General features: G+C 38.1%; 1 protein-coding gene across 3 annotated transcripts in view; it reads right to left on the bottom strand.

Annotated features, from left to right (window-relative positions):
- Positions 1-22,889, bottom strand: part of PTPRG (protein tyrosine phosphatase receptor type G) — a 744,286-nt gene that overhangs the window by 25,022 nt on the left and 696,375 nt on the right. For all 3 annotated transcript variants that reach the window (XM_010357825.2, XM_010357826.2, XM_030927161.1), the window contains 6 exons: positions 17,531-17,622; positions 9,831-9,927; positions 5,211-5,293; positions 4,885-5,019; positions 3,592-3,726; positions 1,215-1,387 (listed from right to left, as the gene is read on the bottom strand). In XM_010357825.2, coding sequence (XP_010356127.2) covers positions 1,215-1,387; positions 3,592-3,726; positions 4,885-5,019; positions 5,211-5,293; positions 9,831-9,927; positions 17,531-17,622 — 715 coding nt within the window. The remainder of the gene's footprint in view (positions 1-1,214; positions 1,388-3,591; positions 3,727-4,884; positions 5,020-5,210; positions 5,294-9,830; positions 9,928-17,530; positions 17,623-22,889) is intronic.

The following is a 22,889-nucleotide window of genomic DNA, read 5'->3' as shown; positions in this document are numbered from 1 at the left end:
TCCCAGTTCAATTCTTGAGCAATTCTTGAGCCTCAGCCTCCCGAGTAGCTGGGATTACAGATGTGTACCACTACACCCGACTAATTTGTTATCTTTAGTAGAGGTTTCACCATGTTGGCCAGGCTGGTATCGAACGCCTAACCGCAGGTGATCCGCCCACTTTGGCCTCCCAAACTGCTGGGATTACAGGTGTGAGCTACCATGCCCAGCCTAAACTCCACTTAGATAACCTAGTATAGTTGACATGTTATTCACTTAGCATTGCAACATAAATCACGGAACAAGCGACATCTATTTGAGTACCAAAGTTTAAAACAAACAAAAAAGAGGCAAGAATGCATTTGCAAATGAAATAGAATAAAAGTATTTTTAAACAACCAACTAAAGTCATTTAGTGTAGCTGACAGAAAACAAGCTTTATACAAGGATTTCCCAGTGCTTTTTGAAAAGGTATTTTATATGGAACATATAAACTAAAAATTTAAAAATGAAATCTTTTCATATATACTATAAATATTGTTATTTAGAAGAACCTTTCAGAAAAGCCATTTACAAAAACACAATGTCTATTGTAGTGTGGAAAGTTCTTGTGCTTAAGGTAATTATTTTTATTAGGATCAGGCTACAATTTTCCTATAAACAATGGGGATTTTGTAATTTTTTTTTTTTGGGGGGGGGTCAGGGTCTTGCTCTATCACCCAGGCTGGAGTGCAGTTACATGAACACAGCTCACTGCAGCCTTGACCTACTGGGCTCAAGGGATCCTTCTGTCTCAGCCTCCCATGTAGCTGGGACCACAGGCATGTGCCACCATGCTGGCTAATTTTTTTATTTTTACTTTTTGTAAAAATGGGGTCTCACTTTGTTGCCCAGGCTGGTCTCAAATTCCTGGGCTCAAGTGATCCTCCCACCTCAGCCTCCCAAAGTGCTGGAATTACGGGTGTTGGCCTCCATGCCTGGCTGATATTATTAATAAGATGATTTTATAAAAACTAGAGATTGATCTAGTTTTTAAAAAATCACAGAAGCAGCAGATGATTTCTTAATGTTACAGGAATACAGCCTCTTTAAGACTATGGCAGGTCTTATCCATCCCAGTTTCCAGTGGAAGATTCAGCTTCTAAGTGAAAGCAGTAGCAGTCATTGTGGTCCAAGGTCAGTGAGGCCTAAGTCCCCGGCCCCATCTATTTCACATGTTGAATCCCAGGCCCTACCTGCAGTGCACCAACACAGGGCCCATTTCTGGCATCCGAGCTGCTGAGGATCTCCTCACGAAAGTCAGTACTGGAAGGGCATACTCGGGAACTCCCATGTCAGGCCACTGCGTATAGTGATACTGGATCACTACCCTTTCATTCTGACGACCCTTGGGATTTCCCTTCTGACCCTATGAGAAAAGTGAAAAAAGATGTCTTTAAGGTGAGGGGTGGACATTCTGGAAAAAAATAATGTAAGGGTGTCAGGACACATGACCACTGATCACATTCACCCTAATCACTGTTCCCAGGCTAGTTTATTCCCTCTTGTAGCCAACTTTCATGCCATTAAATGGAGACTTTACCAAGCTGGATATGAAGTGTCACTATCACTTAGAAGACTGTTTAAGATTGTACTAAGAATGAACATTTAGTATTTAGTATCAGTTTTTTTTGGATTTGGAACTATCCAAAGCACTTTTAATTTTCCTGCAAGGCCTCCATTTCCTGACTTTCTGCCCCCAAGTTCAGATCTTAGTACTTTGCTTTCATGTCTCTGTGGGCTATGATTTCGATTCCTTCTCCACTGTCCAGGCTGGACATTTAGAAGCCAGAATGCTGATTGCTACTGTAAACTATCCAGGAAGTGATGGGAAGATTTTAAGTGTCAAATACTTCTGTCTTTAGAGTCAGAGGCAATGTCTCCTTTATGTGTCACTTTCATAAATGACTTTTTCAGAGTAGTTTTCCTTTGTCTGAACTTTTTACATTTTAACTACTTTAGATGAAATATTTCCCCAAATAGATTACTTGCTATATGATTTATTATCAATACCTCTATAATTTCTAAATTTTGGATGACTCAGGGTCATTAATCCACACTGAAGCTTGAAGGGTGTCTGGTCCTGTGCTATTGTACAAAGGCCCATGATGGCTTTAATTTAATTCTTCTGTTAACTCTCATTTTTCTACTTTTTCCTGTCAGTTTGTAAAACACCTAAAGTTCCTATTTGACTTCTTCCTCTGACTTAAGCTGTTTCTAAAACAAGAGTAAGTCGGCCCTGTTTAAGTACCTGAAATATTCCCATCAGTTGGGCTTTGTAAGTTTTATGCTGTTATTGATCATCTTGAGCCAGCCAGCAGCTCTATTTCATAATAGAGAATACAGATGTATTGCTATGCTACTGATATTCATGTTATTTCTGCCATTTTGGGAAATAAACATAGAAAGGACTGTTAACCTGGGATCACAGATGGGCTTTGGAGCCACTGAAATTTTATATAAAAATGTGAGTAAGTGTGAATATAAATGGAGCAAGGAGGCTACAGTTTTATCACATTTTCCAAAATGTCCAAGATACCAAGAAAAAAAAAAATTATCCCATTGCTGCAAACAACTGCCATACCTACGTTCTGCAGAATAACTACATTTTTAATGAGCATCTATTTATAGTTCTTAATACAGTAGTTTCTCCTTAGATGCAGTTTCACATTCCTGAGGTCAACCACAGTCCAAAAATATTACAGTATTTTAAGAGAAACAGTATATATTCATATAACTTTTATTACAGAATATTATTGTTCTATTTCAGTATTATTGTTAATCTCTTGCTGTGCCTAATTTATAAATTAAATTTTATCATAGATATGTATGTATAGGAAAATACATTGTATAAATAGGCTTCAGTACTACCTGAGGTTTCAAGCATCCACTGGGGGGTCTTGAAACATACCTTCCACAATTAAGGGGAATTGCTGTACTGCTGTGATGATTGATCTAGGGTATTTGTTGTGACAGTGGATTTTGAAAAAGAAACAGATAACCTGAAAACAGTATTTCCACAAAATGTGATTCTCAGGGTATTAGTAGTTCTATAGAAAAGGGTATTATTGTTAACTCCAGTGCTCTGGTCACTTACGTTCACTGTAAATTTCTAAAATGGTGGGGAGATATATATTATGTAGCATTCATTTCCCATTCTTGAACAGCAGAATCTGCTGTTTACAAGAATCTTATAGGACAAGTATTCCTTGGAACACACTTTGGGAAACAATTCTTTATATCTGTCAGAAAATTGGAATAAAAAAGCTAAATCAAACAGATGCTGCCATATATGCTGAGTATTACCAAAACCTAAGAGGATGATTTTTTTAAAAATGAAGGCTGTTCATGTAGAGATTAAAGAGCTCAATCAGGCCAGTTAAATTCTATTATATGCTTTGCCAATACCTTTCACACCATACACTGATGTCAATCAAAAGAGTTATGAAAAAATGTTTTAAAAATACTTTTTAGAAACAAAGTTGGTTATGAGATTTGGCCTTGGTTGTACAGTAATTTTCATACAAGCATAAAAAGGAGGTGTCCTGGCAGCCTACCCAATTCATTCCATACCTTTTTCACTTTTGTATTTCTGACTGAAAAACGACGAACAGTGTAGCAGGCATGTACTTTTGTGCTCTTCAGCGTGACAATAATGTTTCCATACTCCTCACTATTCTCTGTTGGCCAATACTGATCACATTTTCGCTGCAGAAAGAAAAAAGTTGTAAAGTATAACTGCAATCTGTGTCACAATTCTGTTGATAATGTAATTTCAAATGTCAATGTTAAAACACAGGTGAGATTGCCATTTGACTGAAAAAGGAATACATGAGTTGAACTGCTTAAAGGCAGGTGTGACCTCTGACAAGGCTGATGGCTTGGGATGTGAGAAATGGGCGTAGTATTTATGATCACCTTTCAATATATAATGCATTTTTAAAAAGGACCAAGAAAGAAACCTCTATGACCTGTAAGAAATGTGGGTAGGGTTTGTTATAAAGGGAGCTTAAGTATCATTTGGAAGGCTGGGTTGGATTCATGGAAGGTTCTCTTCTGACTGTGAGACTCTTCTAGTTGTAATTTGGATCACCAAAAATAAAACAGGGACTCCACAACATGAAGCAGTGGTGATTTTGAGCAGGGAACCTGAAGCGTAGCTTCTTTTATTTATTTATTTTTTTGTTTTTAATTTTTAATTTTTAGTTTTGGGGTACATGTGCAAGATTTGCAGGTTTGTTACGTAGGTAATCATGTGCCATAGTGGTTGGCTGCACCTGTCAACCCAGTGTGGTGATTCCTTGAAGTGTAGCTTTTATTCCAGCCTAAATTAGCATCATCTAATGTAAACTCATAATCCAATAAATTCTACAGCATTAATCATTTTTTAAAAAGGTCCTCTTAATGAAGGTCAAACTGTTTAGGCAATTTTTGCTTCTGCCAATCTTAACTATTAGTAGTTCCTTGTTTACACCATGCTTCTTTCAACTTCCCTGCTTACTGTTCTGTCTGTCCCCTGTACTTAGAACACCCTTTCCTTCTCTTTTTAGCCTGTGTAATTCCTCCTAATCATTGTTGAAGTCTCATCTCAAGTATTAGCTCCTTTAAAAAATCTCTGTACAGAGGAATGTACAGAAGATACATTGATAATTTTGCAGCATTCCACTCATCTCTATCATCACATTTACTCTTATAATGCCTTAAGCTCTCTTTCCTACTGAATCATAAGCAAAGTAGAGCAGAAAGAACACTTTTAATTTCCATAGCTCTTTATACCTTGTCAAGTTCCTACCCTAAAGCAAGTATTCCACAAGTATTTTTTGAATGAAGGTGCATTATTAAGGTAGTGAGTCAAGAGGCTCTTACTCTTCCTTTTTCCACAAGGTTCGTAATCATCACAATGATTCCAGTGTTTTGTTCCCAAATCATCCTCCAGAAATCTTCAAATGTAGACTTCAAAGGTCCTTGGGTGGCAATGTAGGCTTTTGCTTTGTTGTAACCCTTCAAAATGACACAGCACAAAGTAAGATGAAAGCTGTATCACAGAGGACCAGTAAATAATTCAAATGCTTTCCATATTGAATGGGCTTTGTTTTCAGTGAAAGCTCTGTACAGTGTTAAAATACATTAAACAGTTTGTGCTGCAGTCTTCAATTTCCAGAAACAGGTTTATAATAACAGTTCTGACTTACATCAACATAGTTTGCATTAATGTAGTCGCTGTGCTTAGAGTCTTTTCCTGGTAAAGGTCTTAACTTCACCCTACTGTGATCATCTATAGAAGATAAGAAAAAAAAAAAGCAGAAATAAAATGTGTAATTCAGAAACTAGCACCATTCTAAAGCACAACACAAGGCAATCAGGAAACATGATATCTCCCAAGGTAGTCTGAGAAAACTTTTGGCAGAACCTAAATAGAGCAAACCCATCCCAAAATATAGAGCCACTCCTACATCTCCTGCTCTTAGGATGCAAACTCATGTAAAACCATTACAAATTGTGGTCCTCCAAAATTTCCTTATTCTGTATTTTAAAGCCAAGTTCAAAGGGCTTTGATTATGCCCTATGCCCGTGTTCCCTCCCCGTTAATACAAATATAAAAGGGTGACTGATCTATCAAATCCAAAACATGTATTAATAGTTTCAGGCAATTCCATTGCTAATTCACTTGGATTCCCTGCTACCGTAACAGAACCTAAGTAATTGAGGAAACCAGAGCTTTTGTTAAGAGTAATCTCATCATAGGAATCTGAAGTTAATATTCAGATTTTAGGATCCACTCAACCTCAGTTAATGAACGAAAGTTGGTAGGGAGGTGATGCATGATATGTGTATCTAGTTGCCCAACACAGTGAGCTTGCTTTTTTTAGGATAGCAAAATAAGTAGAAGGAAGCTGAGGTCATAATTTTATTTTCCCTAGGTAGAAACAGAATGGGCGAAACCCAATTTATGTTTCTGTTTATAGTCATTATCATAAAAGTCTAGTTGAAAAAGAAGTCCAATGAGTGGATCAGCATATGCATTACTGACCTCAGAATATATTAAGCAATTTTTGAGCGCCCTCTATGTTTTTGGAACTGTGAACTGCTTTTGTTGTTCTGACAAACTTTCAGTTTAGAGTTGACATGAAACAGGTATTGCTTGATATAAACAGGCCCCAAAGGAAAAATTTCTCCTAAGGCATCTGGATCCAAACTGTTATGCCTTAGTAGCCATTAACTGTATATTGTTATTTCTTAGACTGACAAATAAGACATTAATAGATCAATTTGGGAGGTGATTTGGTGATATCCACATATACCTTGAAAGTTGTGATGAATCTGAGAGAAGATTTTTCATACATCATGTTTCTGGCTCATTCACAGTCTGATTTTACTTGTTTCTATTATATTTCTATGCTATTCTTAGCTATGTAAAGGCATTAATATAGGGGTAGATGAAGCAGGCAATGTGCCCAGAATCTGAGTGGCCAAGAGAACACCAAAACCTAACAACTCCCTGAATGTTTAAAAATAAAATTACATCTAATTTGAAATTGTGAAAGTAAAATCACAAATGAAGTTGTGGAAGTACAGTTCACATTTAACCGGAGATGATGGTTTTCTAGCAAAACACCATGACCTTTGGGCACATCACACATTAGTTGCTTTGATTTTCTCCTCCTTTTCTGCCACTTTTACCAAGGCAGTAAGAATACTTTTACCAAGGCAGTAAGAATACTTTTACCAAGGCAGTAAGTAACGTTTGCCATTAGAAGTAAAGGATACTGTGGTGGAGAGAATGGTGTGTGTGTGTGTGTGTATGTGTGTGTATATGTATAAGGCACAGATGTGTATATATCCTTGCCTGATTTCTCTGGTTAGAAAGGAGGTATATCTGGATAGACAAATCCTCATAGTCACAGCAGTGGTGAGCCTTGATTGAGTTGGCCAACAAATACTGCCAAAGTCAATCCAAAGACTGGGGAGAGGTTTGACTTTCTTCCTTGTTCTCCCCCTGCCTTTTTAAACCAGTTCATTTTTTCAGAAAAGTAGAACAAACAATCCTATTCAAAAGTAAGCTGTAGTTTTTGTAACATTTTATTTAGAAGTAAAACTACCTTTGTTTATAGAGGACATCGTGTATATAGAAATTCAAGGAATCAACCAAAAATAACTACTAGAAAAGATGGATTCAGCAAGGTTGTAGGATACAACCTACAACTGTATTTATATACACTAGCAATGAGCAATCCAAAAATAAAACTAAGTAAACAATTTCATTTACATTAGCATCAAATGGAATAAAATACTTAGGAATAAATTTAACAAAAGCAGCACAATAGTACAATTCAGAAACAATTGTGGAAAGAATAGCCAAAACAATCTTGAAAAAGAGGAACAGTTTTAGAGAACTCACATTAAGAAAGTGAAAAGACAATGCACAGAATGAGAAAATAGTTGCAAACTGTATATTCAATAAATGATCTGTATCCAGAATATGTAAAGAACTCTTACAACTCAACGAAAGACAAAAGCCAGCCAGTTAAAAAATGGTACAGGATCTGATTAGACATTTCTCCAAACAAGTTATACAAATGACCAATAAGCATGAAAAGATGCTCAACACCACTAATAACTGGGGAGATGCAGATCGAAACTATAATAGGATACCACTTCATACCCGTTAGGAAGGCTATTTTTTTTTTTTTTAATAGTAAAAGTTGGTGAGGATGTGGAAACATTGGACCCTTTATATATTGTTGGTGGGAATGTAAAATGAATAGCCACTTTGGAAAAGAGTTTGATAGTTCCTCAAAATTTTAAACATAGAATTATCATATAATCTAGCAATTGTACTCCTAGGTATACACCAAAAAGAACTGAAAATATCTGTCTACATAAAGACTTGTACATGAATGTTCATAGCAGTATCATTCATACTAGCTGAGAAGTGGAAAAGAAACAAATGTCCATCAAATGATGAATAGACAAAATCCTGTATATCCACACGTTAGAGTATTATTCAGCCATAAAAGGGAATGAAGTACTGATATATGGTACAACATGGATGAATGCTGAAATCATTGTGCTAAATTAAAGAAGCCAGACACAAAAGGTCACATATAGTATGAATCTATTTATATGAAATGTCCAGAATATGCAAAACCACAGAGACAAAAAATAGATACAGGGTTTTTAAGTGCTGGAGAGAAGGAAGAACTGGGAGTGCCTGCTAACAGGTTTCTTGCTGAGGTGCAAAAAATGTTCTAAAATTAGATTGTGGTGATGATCATACAACTCTGTGAATGAATATACTAAAACCTCACTGAGTTGTATTCTTTAGGTAATTTTTTTTGGAGACAAGGTCTTGCTCTGTTCCCCAGGCTGGAGTGCAGTGGCACAGTCTTGGCTCACAGCAACCTCTACCTCCTGGGCTCAAGTGATTCTTGTGTTCTTGTGCCTCTCCAGTAGCTGGGACTACAGGCGCATGCCACCACACCGCATTAAGTTTAGTATTTTTTTTTTTCCAGAGTCTCGCTCTGTCGCCCAGGCTGGAGTGCAGTGATACGATCTTGGCTCACTGCAAGCTCCGCCTCCTGGGTTCACGTCATTCTCCTGCCTCAGCCTCCCGAGCAGCTGGGACTACAGGCGCCTGCCATCACGCCTGGCTAATTTTTTGTATTTTTAGTGGAGACAGGGTTTCACCGTGTTAGCCAGGATGGTCTCGATCTCTTGACCTCGTGATCCGCCTGCCTCGGCCTCCCAAAGTGCTGGGATTACAGGCGTGAGCCACTGTGCCCGGCCAACTTTAGTATTTTTTGTAGAGACAGGGTTTAGCCATGTTGGCCAGGCTGGTGTTGCACTCCTGGCCTCAAGTGGTCCACCTGCCTCGGTTTCCGAAAGTGTTGGGATTAAACAGGCGCGAGCCACTGTGCCCGGCCTTAAATGGGTAAATTTCATATGGTATGTGAATTATATTTCACTAAAACTTTAAGAAAATATTATACAGTAGTGTTCAAATTTTAAGAGGTCCAATTTAAATGCACTGTTATATACAATTCTATGTAATGTAGTCCTTACCATAATTTAACTATAAATATCTATGCCCCTACCCTTAGTATCAAAGCATATATTATATGCCAGTGAGCCAAGCCCCACATGTCTATGAAATGTGGTCTTCTAGCCATAGAAGTAGCTTGTGCTCCTAGGGTATTCCTTGAGGCTCTGTATGAAGAATGTCCATTTGTTTGAGTCCCTAACCTACAGAATATTCCTGACCATGGAAATGTGATAGATAGGGGTAAGCACATGGACCAACAGGCCTGGAGGCTCATCATTTAAGGTACAAACCAATTATGTAGTTTTTGAAAGAATGCTTTGAAATTCAGCTTGCTTGATTCAATTCCCAATATTTTCATTCATATTAAAATATTTGGCCCCTTACTATCACACTGGTCTTTTAAGTGTGTGTGTGTGTGTGGGAAATTTGGCCCTTACAGGTTAAAAACAATGTCAGTATAACCAAGTGACATTCAAATTTTGGCTCCCAACATCTGATATGGCATCACTTCATGTGAAAATAGTGAACCTCCAAACATTTTCTTTCAGTCACCTTATTAAGCTCTCTGAGCTCTGACAGCCTAATGAAAGGCTAAGGGGGAAGAAAATGTCCCTACTTCTACACTGTTGAAGATGGGCTAATGAGAGGTTAGCTTGCAAGTATCATTCTTTCTTGGCATCCTGCTTCTGATTGCTTGGCTTTCCGCTTATACCCAGCATGAAAATTTAATTTCCTCACAGTTGAAGATAGTTTAAAGTTTATTACTCACATGCTAAAATGTTGATGTATCTGTTTTTGTGCTTGTTTTCTGGATGATTGGAATGTTCTGCAGTGATGTTCATATCAGCAGTACAGCGCTGGACCTCCTAGTGAAGAAAACAGCATGATTATAGACACAGGTTAGAAGCAAAGGAACACCATATACATTTAAAGGCATAAAGTGTTTACTTACTCCCTAGCCACAGCCACCATTACCTCCCCAATCCCAACTTTGGATATAATTATTGATATAACAAGTTTATGAAGAATGTGAAGGTATAAAGATTTCATTCTTTACCATTTCATCAATCATCTACTTTATTCTCAATTTTGACCTAGTCCCTGGGATGTTAAACAATATCTCTTTTTGAATACATCACAGTCTGTGGTGAGAAAAATATTCAAAAAAATAGTCAACCATGATGAACAGAAAAGAGGTCTGATAAAGCTCTGATGGGAGCACAGAACAGAGGAAGGCTTTAGATGGGTGAAAAAACTTACCGGAGTCTTAAAAAGGCTTTAGACAGGTGAAAAAATTTACCGGAGTCTTAAAGGAAGAAAGGGAATTTCTAAGAAGTATAATCTCTACCATGATTTGCAATATGCTTAGAGGCCTTACAGCCTCATTTTATCATTGTGAGGGTGCACTGACTTTAAAGACTCAGTGCTGAAATAACCCTAATAATAGCCCAACTAATGGTTATATCTCATATATACAGTTTTGACAAATTATTTGTGAACTCTAATATTTTAAAAGTTATCCTTCTTTGGAAAAATAGCAGTAGCAGAAATAATGCTGTTATCCTACCTTGGCCGTGGATATAAACATCATCTCTTAGCCTAATACAACGTTGCTGAAAAGCCAAATTTTTCTATACTATATGCTTCAAACCCAAGAAAGTACTGGAGCTAACTAGTAAGGGAAGTCATTAGCAGTGCACAGCTGCTACAAGGAGCCTGAGCAAAGTAACACAACATTATCAGGAGAAATGTTTTACACAGAACAGATGTAGCAGAGTTTAGAAGCATGCAGACTTTTTTTCACAAAGGAGTTGCCTAGCAATTCTGGATGTTTTCCATAGTATTTACATTAAACATAATGAAAACAATGAACTGGGTTGTCTTTTATTTTCACAAAGTACGGCCCAGGGAGAAGTACACTTCTTCTCTAGAAGGAGGAAGTTACTGTACTCAAAGAATTTAAGGTATAAAAGCAAAGAGTTTCTATCTGTTGAAAGAAACAGTATTCAATGACTTTCCAATTGTTTGACACTGTAAATTGAAGTTTCCATAATTATAGTCCTTCCCAGCTGTCCATTAAAAAAAAAAAAAAAGCCCACAGGCATTAATTCAATCCACCTTTTGGGGAAAGTGTGCTTCATGACAGTTTCTACCCATTCCTTACTCTTACTAAACTCCAATATTTTCTGTTCTAACATAGTTTATAACCTATGGTTTGGAAAACATTGGTTTAAGGAGCTTTAAGGCCATCCTTTGGCTCTTCCCTAAAATGAGATAATAAAGGGTGATCACAAATCAGTCTACATAAGAACATGAGCAATGCCAGCCAAACTTAGAATATTGGGGGGACCTGCCTTTTGAAACTGCCTTATAAGACCTGAGGCATGCTCTTTTGAAGAGTTTCAAGGGCAGACAACTTTTGAAAATGGATTTGAAACAAGTTATTCTTTTGTTTTCAGGTTTTGAAGGTCACACCTTTGGCATGTACTTCTTCAGGGTTGAGTTGTTCAGCTATCTTATGCTGAGAGATTGTGGCTTTTAGTACCTTAGTCTGAGATTTACTTTGTTTATTGATTTTTTTTTCCTGTTGTATAGATCTGACCACCCTAGGTGTGGACTGAAGTTGGAGCCTCTTTTCTAATATAATGCAATTGACCAAGACTGCTTGGGAGCAGCTGTCAGTATTGTTAAAGCTGCCATTCAATATGGCCAATCAAACTTTTTGTTATCTAAAACCCCTTATCTGATCTGTTGCCTCTATTTCACTTTTCCAATGATATGAATGACAGAAACAAAAAATCGTAATAAATATTGTCAAATCTAATTTTATTAGAACCCATGGGGTTTGCCTGAGGTCTTCTAATTTTGTCATGTAGATAATAATGTCATTTGTAATTCCTTGCAGTACTGCCTGGCTCATTTAGATGCTGATAATGTCATCTGATCCTGGAATGGCTTTTCTCCATCACAACTGCCATTTCAACATTAACATGATTTTAATAGGTGTTAAAAACCCTTTAAAGAGACACTGGCCAATGGAGTAGGCATTGTAAATTTACCTCTTCAGAACTCTGATAGTTTAAGCTTGTTTATATTTTACTCTCTATATAACAAAGCTAGAATTCTCAAAAAGAACAGTTTGAATCTTTACAGGCACATAAGCATAGGAGAAGGCCAACAGAAAACAGGTTTAAAATAAAGCAAAATATCAAAGACTGAACAAACCCTAAAATTTGATATACCGAGAATTTTAGGGAGGTGACGTAGGCTAAATCACTTCCTACCTAGAGTCATTGATGCAAGAGGCTGTTTAAAGAGCACTTAAAGACCTACTGTCCTACTATACTGTGGCTCAATTCAAAAAAATAATGCAATAAAACATCTAGAAATCCTTCAGATTTCTCAGTTCCAAAAAGGTAGCTGAGAATAAATTATTTGGATCTGGTTACCAAGTATTAGACCAAGTAGGGGTAACATTCTTAGTGCCTCAGTTCAGGCAGCCTACAATTGTGGTAAAGAGACTGTTCTACAGAAGACTGATGGGTTTAGGCCATGGTAGTGACCCAGTGCATGTACAGTGTCGGACACAGAACTGGCCTTTGACAGGTGCTGGTTACACTGCAACTTTCAGCCCCTACTCTCTTCTGCTCAGGGTATAAATTGCTGCCAGACTGATTTTCTTCAAACGCTGTGCTGACTTTATTATTCCCTTCCTCAGAAATGTGTGGAGCGATTCCACATTCCCTTAGCCAGGCTTTCAAGGTCCCATCTTATCTTCCCCTCCCTTCCCAATCTCAGACAATATTAACTCCATACCCTCTGAAAAGACCATTTGATTTCCTGCTCTTTGCTTTATTGCCATTTACCTCAGTAAGAATGCCTGTTCTCTTCCTCTATCCAAATCCATGTATCTTTATCTAAAATGACTGCATTTGCCCCCTAGAAAACTAACCCATCTTTCTAGAGTATAACACAGCATTATTATCCTGTAGCTGGTCTCTAACGTAAGAATTACTTTTCATGAAATCTGGCTATCTCCCTTTTATCTCCCTCTTCACCAAAATCTTAAACAAGTGTGAGATCTCATAACTGTTTAAAAATGTTTTTCTTACGATATTTAAGACCCAAACTGGCATTTTTGTCAAAAAGGCTCAGGAAACTAACTTTACAACAAGCTTATCCAACCCATGGCCCATGGGCCACATGTGGCCCAGGATGGCTTTGAAAGCAGCCCAACACAAATTTGTAAACTTTCTTAAAACATTGAGTTTTGTTTGTTGCAATTTTTTTAGCTCATCAGCTGTCATTAGTGTATTTTATGTGTGGCCCAAGACATTTTTTCTTACAATGTGGCCCAGGGAAGCCAAAAGATTGGACAGCCCTGCCTACAGGCTCATTTTCTGACCTCTTGCAGGCAGCAGTGGGTGTAGCATTACACCTCTGACCAGAGACTTCCCTATTATATTTCATCAGCAGCCCTGGACATCTCACTTCATTACCTAAAGTGATTGTGGCCACTGGTCCCTCAGAGCATGGGCTCAGGTGGACAAAGCTTTGTTCTTTTGATTTAAGATGAACCACCAGCCTAAATTTAGCACAACTGGTTAACTGTAATAGAGGCAGTCCCCCAAAGGATCTTGTCAAGAGGCTGTGGACCTTTGGCCTCATCCTGTACTCCTTTAGACTTCTGATTCTCCCGGTCCCTGCCTGTTAATTCTTCCGACTCATGGAGCTTTGGAGTGCCTTCCTTTTGAAACAGTATGCTAGCACTGGTCTTTTGGAAGCCTTCTGCATTATGTTTGTGGGGGCTGAGGAAGGGTCTGTCAATCTTTTAATACTACTCTGGGAAACAACTCCTTGGGAAGGACAGTGAGGTTAAAGTTAGCTCAGGTAGCCAAGGGAATGGTGTCATCCAGCGCTATCATGAGAAAAGGACTGACGTTGTTTCTAGTGACTGCAAATACTGTATGATGCCACTTTTCACGGTCTCTAGAATTTATCTGACAAGAACAAAAAGCTGGCTTACATTACAGCAACACTTCTAGACAAAGAGGCAAAATTACCAGTGAATTGTTTCTCTCATTCGCCAAGCAGTAAAGTTCTGAAACTACGATAGTTATTCACCAAGTTTTTACTTTTGAGATGTTTAAACATGATGGGAGAGAATTTTTGCTGAAATCTCCAATGAAAATACATAGGTGCCTTTCTCCTTTGCACTTCTTCAGAACTTTATGCCTGTACAATAGCACTTATTTTGCTTTGTCCTGTTTCTGTTTTGGTTGCGTACACTCTGGCCTCCCCCAATACCAGACTGAACTCTTTGAGGGCAAGGACTCTAATTCATATTTGTATCTTATATTATGTCCAGAGAATGGTAGATCATCATCAGTCACTGTTAGATGGGTTGTTTTAGCTCCTCTTAATGTCCAGTTGTTAACTTTTCAATTGTATTTCTCATCATTTTAAGACTAATTTTAGGCCTACATGTTGGATAAGATTTTTATAAGTCACACTCTCAGCTATCTTAGAAGGGTTGAGACCATAAAGATCATGTAACGGGCAGCTAATACTCCTGGTTGGGGGGCGGTTCGTAATTTGGCTGCTCTCCCCACCTTTTTGTATTGTTAAGGCGCTGCGGCACGATCAGTGCTAGTCACTTGCAAGCTTGCTTATTTCTCCTTCTGACCTTGGCTCATTACAGGACATTACTTTGGCTTTTTGGTGTTTTTTTTCCTGAGTCAGGGTCTTGCTTTGTCGCTCAGGCTGGGGTGCAGTGGTGCAGTCATAGCTCACTGCAGCCTCAACATCCTGGGCTCAAATGATCCTCCTGCCTCAGCCTCTGAAGAGCTAGGACCACAGTTGTGTGTCACCACACCTGGCTAATTAAAATAATTTTTTTTTTTTTGTAGAGACAGAGTCTTGCTGTGTTGTCCAGGCTGGTTGGGAACTCCTGGTCTCAAGTGATCCTCCCGCCTTGGTCTCCCAAAGTATTGGGATTACAGATGTGAGCCACTGTGGCCCAGGACACTACTTTAATGAGAGTCTGGATGGTGTCAAGGTGAACCATGTCAGTTCAAGTCGGATACCCTGGTCTTAAACCCTGCTGCTGCCATTTCAAAATGCAGCCACCCACAGCCTCAGTTTTCTCATGGGCAGTTCTGTCATCAGTAAAATGGGGACAATAAGATAGCACCTACCTCAGGAAATAGAATGATCCATGCACAGTGCTAACTAGTAAATGCTAGCTATCATTATTCCAGGTAAATGGGTCTGGAAATCTGAGACTGGGATTACCTTAACTCTCTTACCATAATAAAATTTTGTTTTTAATTACACAAAATCTTTTTCTATCCTTTCTTATAAAGCCTGTTACTATCTGATTATAAAATAGTCATAATAGCTTCTTATGTAGCCTATTACCAGTTTTCCCTTTTAGCAGTTACCCAAAAGGAATACTACTCTTAAAATACTTCAAATTTTCACCTAATTATAAGGTTACAGTAATATTGGTGAGCTTTTTCTATTTTCTTATTCTCCCCTTTACGTTGCTGCATTGCTCTTCTTTTTAGAAGAAAGCATTTTCTTCCTATTCTGAACAGCTCTGATTTTAAACCTTTCAAACCTGAACAGATTGTGAAATGACAACAGTCATTTCACCTTCCTGCCTGCCCTCCCCATTCCACTCCCAGAAGTATCAGCTAATACTATTTAAGCTATAAAGTTCAATGTAGGCGATTAAAGCTTTTAGCTGCAGTATATTTTTTTAGGACAGAAATAGGGTACAGATGCCCAGGATTTGTTAAGAAGCATGATTTTGATGCAGCAAAGCCCATTTTAAGTCAGATCAAGTTTACAGAGGTGTAGCTGATTATTTTGAATAATTAAATGGTGTCAAAACCAGCTGTGATGAATAGCACTGGGGTCTCAAATCATAAATAATTGAGAAACTGGAGTTGCATTTGATCATCCTGATCAAATTCGGCTCTCTAGAGGATAAATGTTTGTCCTGAATACCATCAACATTGTTAAATGCCTCAATATTCTTGCTCAGTCATCCAGCCAACAGTCAATTGAACTAAATCACTTTAACACCACACACATTTGCTGTCCTCATGAATACAAAATGTTTGACTTAAACCATGTTCTTTGTAGTTGAATAGGCACCCTTTTTAGTAAGCATCTAATGGCATTAAATACTTGACATGCTTTTGTTGGTTCCATAAAACATATGACTTCACAGAATAAATCAGAGGTTCTTTCTACCACCTTTGTTTTCATTCTGCTCAAAACAACAAAAACTAACGAAAAACTAAGAGAAAGACTTAATTTAAAACAAGTCATCAATATAACTGCCTTTATGATAGCCTTTTGGGATTCCAAATTTGCATAGACAGTGGCTTTTCATCCTGTTTTTATTTCTCATTGTTCATTCAAGGTAACTGCACCTTCCAGCTGTATGATTCCTAGATGATCTTAAAGTGCTTACCTTCCATTACTTCATTTTGCCCTGCAACCAATTTTGTTGAAAGAGATGGGTAGGTTAGCATCATCATTATTATTTCCATTTTAAAGTAGAAATGAGACAGAGAAAGGAACCGACTTACCCACAAAGCTAGAAGACAGCTGAGCTGCCATGAAAACTTGGCCTCTTCGACACAACTCTTGCTGCCAGAGATGTGCCTTAGTTAAGCGCCTCAGTGAAGAAAAGGGCAGTCTGTTTAATAGCTCCTCATTGACACCCTGTCACTGCTGAACTGGCACGGAACCCAGAGTTGGCAGGGTGGTACATGCCTCTCTCTACCTTGTTTCCTACACACCAGTTCTTAAAATCAGAAGGCTGTGTTAACCCAAGTCTTCTCTCCAAGGATTAATAATCATGAAAACAACAACAGTCAACCTTTGCATGGTTCTTAACAATGAATTCAGCACTTTCAAAGATGTTACTCATTTATTTTCTCCAACGACTTTACAATGTAGGTGACATTGGTGCCATTTTTTAAAAATGGGAAAACTGGGAACCCGAGATGAGGTGATTGGCCCGAGGATTATGAAGCTCACTACTGATGAATCCAGCATCCAGTTTCTCAGACACCAAACCTGCTATCGTCACTACACCATGTGCATTGCAGAAAAGACGCGGCATTAGGGAGCCTTGTATTATGATTGCTGTTCCCAGTTAGAATTAGAAGAAGCAAGAACCTGGAAAGCAATCCCTACCAGTTTGCTTTTCTATCACTAAGTTAGTTCTTTTGTAGAAGTGCATGTTCAGGACAGGTACAATCAACTCCCCTTTCACCTAAATTTTATTTGGAAAAGAATGCCTATTAAAATTATAGATGAAAAGAAAAAACTCCACTTTCCACAGTTATTGTTTTGTTATGCTTGGAATGAATTCAGTTCAAGCTTACAAAAATCTGCATAAAGTAAGAGTTAAGTTTCTGGAAGTTAACTTCTAGCTATGAAACATACCTCAAAATCCTCGGAGAACCCATGCTGGTTATTAGAATAGAGCTCACCGATGTGTTTCACAAACTGTTTGACAGGAATGGCTTCCATGTCATCTGGGGGAATAAAATAATATTCAAAATTACATAGAATACTTCCATAAAACAAATTACACTGATAAAGCATCCTTAAGACAAATAGTTGATTTCTGCAAAGCGCAAAATAATTGTATCACACAAAATAGATGTCCTGAAGAAAAGTCTCAGGATTTATTTTACATTAGGATCTCATTATGACTTTAAATGCCGACAAGCCAGGTTAAATACGGTTTTTTAAAAAAAGGTACATAGAGAATTCCCTTTACTTTTTATATTCAAGGCAATTTACATAGTTAAATTACCACAGCATACTCTTAACCAGAAGTGTGAATTTATCAAGGGTACCCATTTGCCAAGAAATTTTATCACACCAGGGGTTTTCTTTGTTTTTTGTTTGTTTGTGTTTTTTTAAATTGCTGTTCAATGGAGTCCAGCTTGAACTTTGAGCGATTAAGTTCTATTTGCAATCTTTTAACTTTTAAGCAATCATTTATACACAATTATAGATAGATGCCATTATACCAGCTGGCTCTGGGTACAATGCCATCTATCTTTAAGTGTTCAAAATTTTAGCTCAAGACAGCTGTGTCTACATGATGCCAAATAATCAGTTTGACTGAATTAACTGGATTTTTTTGGTGTTGACAGACTAGGTATAGATTCAGGAAGACTCCACATTCCCATTTATTTTGTGTTGTCACTTCAAAAGGAGACTTTCAGTTCATAAACCCAAAGTATGTTTTAAGCTTATTTATCATGATACTTGAGTACTGCTATAAAATAGCCACACCCAGCTAACTGGAGCTCCCCAACCTCCTTCTTCCCTTCTCCCTCGACCCTCCCCCACAAATATTTCCTTTTAAAAATACTCTGCTGAATTTGAGATAAACAACAGACATGACATTTACTTTATTCAGAGTGAAAGATCTTTGGCAAACGCACAAACATCTAAACTGCCACAGATGCTTTTCTTAGCAAAGGGTATGAAGATCTGTATGTGTAAATGAGGTCCTACTTTGGCAAGAATTTTATAGATCCAGGCCTGACAATCTGATTTCTCTTCATCTGGTGACAGTTAACATTGACTATGTCATTCCTTCTCTTCTTTCTTTCGAGAGAGCAAAGCTCTAGGGTGGCTTTTTGCATCTATTGACATTTTCAAACTTGAATCATTCTTAAGCAGAAAATAGCATCTCTTATATTTTGTTTTAGGAAGGTGACTTATATGTTCATAATCCAAGTTGCTTAGCATAAAAATGTTACTTATCAAATAGGTGGTGCTCTGTAAGTATAAATTCTTTCTGTGTGAACAATTAAAGTCCTAATCGTGTTAATAGGCAACCTTATGAAAAAAATTGCCAAGTTATTTACAAATATTTCAGAATTGAAGATGTTCATGAATATGCAATCATTTTGCATGCCCAACAAATCTATAGCTCTCATGATGTAACCAGCATTAACAGAGTAAGCGGAGCCAAAATGTTTCTCCAGAATATTTAGCAGAATGCACAGTTCAAGAAAAATTTCCAAAATTATCTGATCACTTCACTTAAAATGTTTAGAAGTAAGCAAATTCTACAATAATGATCAGTGGCAATGAAAATGATCTCAAGTTGACAAAAGGGTTACTATGTACAAAGCTGGAGAGTCTCTAAATGATTAGCCCAAGAATAAACTCATTTTCAAACAAGAGGCAAAATGGGTGAGATGGGACACAACCTAACCGCAGAATCACTCTAGTATATAGACTATAGGACTTTCATTTACTTAGAAATGACAGATACAACACTGTTTTCAAGGGCAGAGTGACATATTTAGTAGAGTAATAGGTAGAAGGCAACATTTATATGATAATGATAGTTTAGAATTTTAGATTCCCGAGAACTTCAGTGCTGTGATTAAGAATACGGACTCTAGTTCAACATAAGAAAAAACATGTCAGCTTTATAACTGTTTTACTCTGTAAGGTAAAAACCACAGCATTTTAAAGGCGTAGCCCACCTCAAATCATTAAAAGAAATTCTTTCAGGTTAACTGCTTATTGTTTTTTCCTGCAAAGTGCTCAACTGTAATATCCAAGCTAATGTCACACACACACATGGCCAGAAATCAGTATGCCTGCTGCCACTGTAGCTACAAGCAGCAAAAATCCAGCAGAGCTCAGTATGATAATCATGGAAATATATGACTCACTAGTCTCTCCAATTTGCATCTTTATCCAAGGATGCCTAACCACACCCTCTGGGTTTTCAGGCACCACCAGATATGTCACAAAAGTACCAGACAGGTGGATATACATACAGATGCATGCCGTACTGACCACTGTCAGCTACCCAGATAATAAAGCATTTGCCCTGCAATCAAGATAAATAGCTGAGGAGTCATAAATCTCTGTTCTTTATATTGAGATGAATATAAGGCTATGACTAATTATTCTAATCATTCTCCTGTCATAATTTTTCTATTACATTCTCTCAACATGAGCCAGACGATTATAAAATCAATGTAACTAGCAGAAGGCCAAGCAATGAGGACAGTATCAGAGGCCTAATCTGCTCAATTTTTATCTGGAAAGGCCCTGTGTGTTTTAAGAAGACATTCATCCAAAACATGTTATCTCCACCTAAATGTCTTCAGTTTCATTCAAGATTGCAGAGCATATTAGCAGCACTAACTAGGCCAGGCACTTTCTGTGTACTTTATATGTAGTAACATGTACTCCAAGAAATGGGTACTCTTTTCATATGCATCTTGCACTTGAAAAAAATTTAGAATGGCAGAAGCAGCTGGCTGCAGACCCTAGATAAAACTGTTCTGACTCAGAGAATGGGAAATCCCTGGATGAAGCCGTTTCTGAGCACCTAGTACTCAGCCAGATATTAGAGAGATGGTTTCTGCTCAAGGACATTTGTGTTGGTGAAGAGATGAACACAAGGGAGCGCAAGAACAGTGTAATTAATGTGGTAAAGACTACAAGTGCCATTAAAAGGATGGGTTTGATGACTTCAGTGAGAATAAATGTCACTAATGTAGTGGTAGTGGTAGGAGAACCATAAAGGAAAAAAGGGGCTGGAATCAAAGTGAAGATGTTTTCACTGACTAAAGATTAAATGGGAGATTATTATGGTATAACAAAAGCAGGATAATGATAAAGTTGGTAGAATGACAGGAAAACCACTATTTATTAAGCCCTTACTGGTTACCAGGGACTGTGCTAAATGTTTTTCACACATTTATCTCTGTAAGAGCCAGATGAAGGGAACATGATTATTCTCACAGTACACATAAGGAAACTGAGGCAACTTGTCCAAAGACTCAGTTAAGTGGCAGAGCTGAGATTTGAACCCAGGTCCACTGAACCCAAAGACTGTATTCCTGTGTACTGCAATATACTGTTTGTCTTCATTCTCAAAGCACTACAAGTTCAAGGAATAACAAATTAAACTTTTTAATTCTTAGTATCTTGGTTAATCTGATAAATATCACTTGATAATTTTGTGTTAATTTTTTTTTTTTTTTTTTTAGACATGGTCTCACTCTGTCACCCAGGCTGGTTGGAGTGCAGTTGCTCAATTGTAGCTCACTGCAGCCTCAAACTCCTGAGCTCAAGTAATCCTCCCACCCCAGCCTCCTAAGTAGCTAGGTATAGTTCCATCCCACCATGCCCGGCTAATTTAAAGAGATGGAGTCTTGCTGTCTTGTCCAGGCTGGTCTTGAACTCCTAGCCTCAAGCAATCCTTCCACCTCAACCTCCTGAGTAGCTAAGACTACAGGCCCATGCTGCCACACCTGGCTTATATTTTTTGTAGAGATGAGGTCTCGCTATGTTCCCCAGGCTAGTCTCAAACTCTGGGCTCGAATGATCCTTCTGCCTCTGCCTCCCAAAGCACTGAGATTATAGGCATGAGCCACTGTACTCAGCTGCTATTTGTACTTACAAAATTTTAAGATACCAAAGGTTTAAACTAGGCAAAAGTGGGACCACTACCATTATCACTAAATCACCCAATTATAAAATGACTGACATAGAGAATCAGTACCTGAAGAGGTGGGCTTATTGTTATTAAATATTATTTACCCTTAAGTTCCCAGATTTTAGCTTTTGGTGGTTAGAATTAAATTATATACATAAGTGGTCTTTTATTTTGTTAAATTCACAACAAAACCTTCTTATGTACTTTTGATGAAGCTTGAAATTAGGTTTGTAGATACCAAAAGCAGAACCTCAGAAGAGAGTGAACTGATGACAGCAACTTCTACTGAGAAGAAAACACGAAAGCTGAGGTAACGCTGACCTCAAATGCAGCACTGTAGGCAATAAAGAACAATGCATTCGAACATACAGCTGTTTCCAAAATCTACGGTTATGTATCTGCTGTACTTGCATCTTCAGAACTGTTAGAGGGAAATCGCCAATACTTTATGCCTCTAATCTACTCATATATGCTAAATTTGCTTTCTCTTAATCTTAAGGAGTAACAGATCAATAAAAAGAGAAACAGCTTTCTTGCCCATAGTTTTTTTTAATTTGATATTAGAAAGGAAAAAGCAGCAGCCAAAGCTGTCCCTGAACATACACCATAGGGAGGAGCTGCACGGAGGGCCCAGCCTGAGTACACTGCTCCTGGTAAGACCATTAGCATGTAACTCAGTAAAACTGAGTATTTGTGATTCTTATCAGCCACCAGTGATGGGATGCTTCCTGTCAATCAGGAAACCAGAGGCAATGGTATCAGTGGAAAAGCCAGAGCCAGACTGCATGACTCCATTTCTCTGATTCCCTTTCCTCATCTGTAAAATGGGAATAACAGTACTTAATTCATAGATTGTTATGAAAAGTAAACAAGATAACACAAGTACTTATAAGAGTGCCTGGCATTTAGTAAACATTTCATAAATCTATGATTTATTGTTAGGTGTTACTTGCTTTACATGCACAACCGTATGTTCTAGGGGCTGTGATTACTCTAATTTTCTTTTCTTTTTTTTTTTTTTGAGACGGAGTCTAGCTCTGTCGCCCAGGCTGGAGTGCAGTGGTGTGATCTTGGCTCATTGCAAGCTCTGCCTCCCGGGTTCACGCCATTCTCCTGCCTCAGCCTCCCGAGTAGCTGGGACTATAGGCACCCGCCACCGCGCCCGGCTAATTTTTTTTTTGTAGTTTTAGTAGAGACGGGGTTTCACTATGGCCTCGTGATCTGCCCACCTCCGCCTCCCAAAGTGTTTGTTGGGATTACAGGCGTGAGCCACTGCGCCTGGCCGATTACTCTAATTTTCTAGGTGAGGAA

The sequence above is a fragment of the Rhinopithecus roxellana genome, chromosome 1, assembly GCF_007565055.1.
Source record: "Rhinopithecus roxellana isolate Shanxi Qingling chromosome 1, ASM756505v1, whole genome shotgun sequence".
Lineage (NCBI taxonomy): Eukaryota > Metazoa > Chordata > Mammalia > Primates > Cercopithecidae > Rhinopithecus > Rhinopithecus roxellana.
The sequence above is the reverse complement of the archived record's forward strand: the minus strand, read 5'-3'. Positions and strand labels throughout refer to the sequence as shown.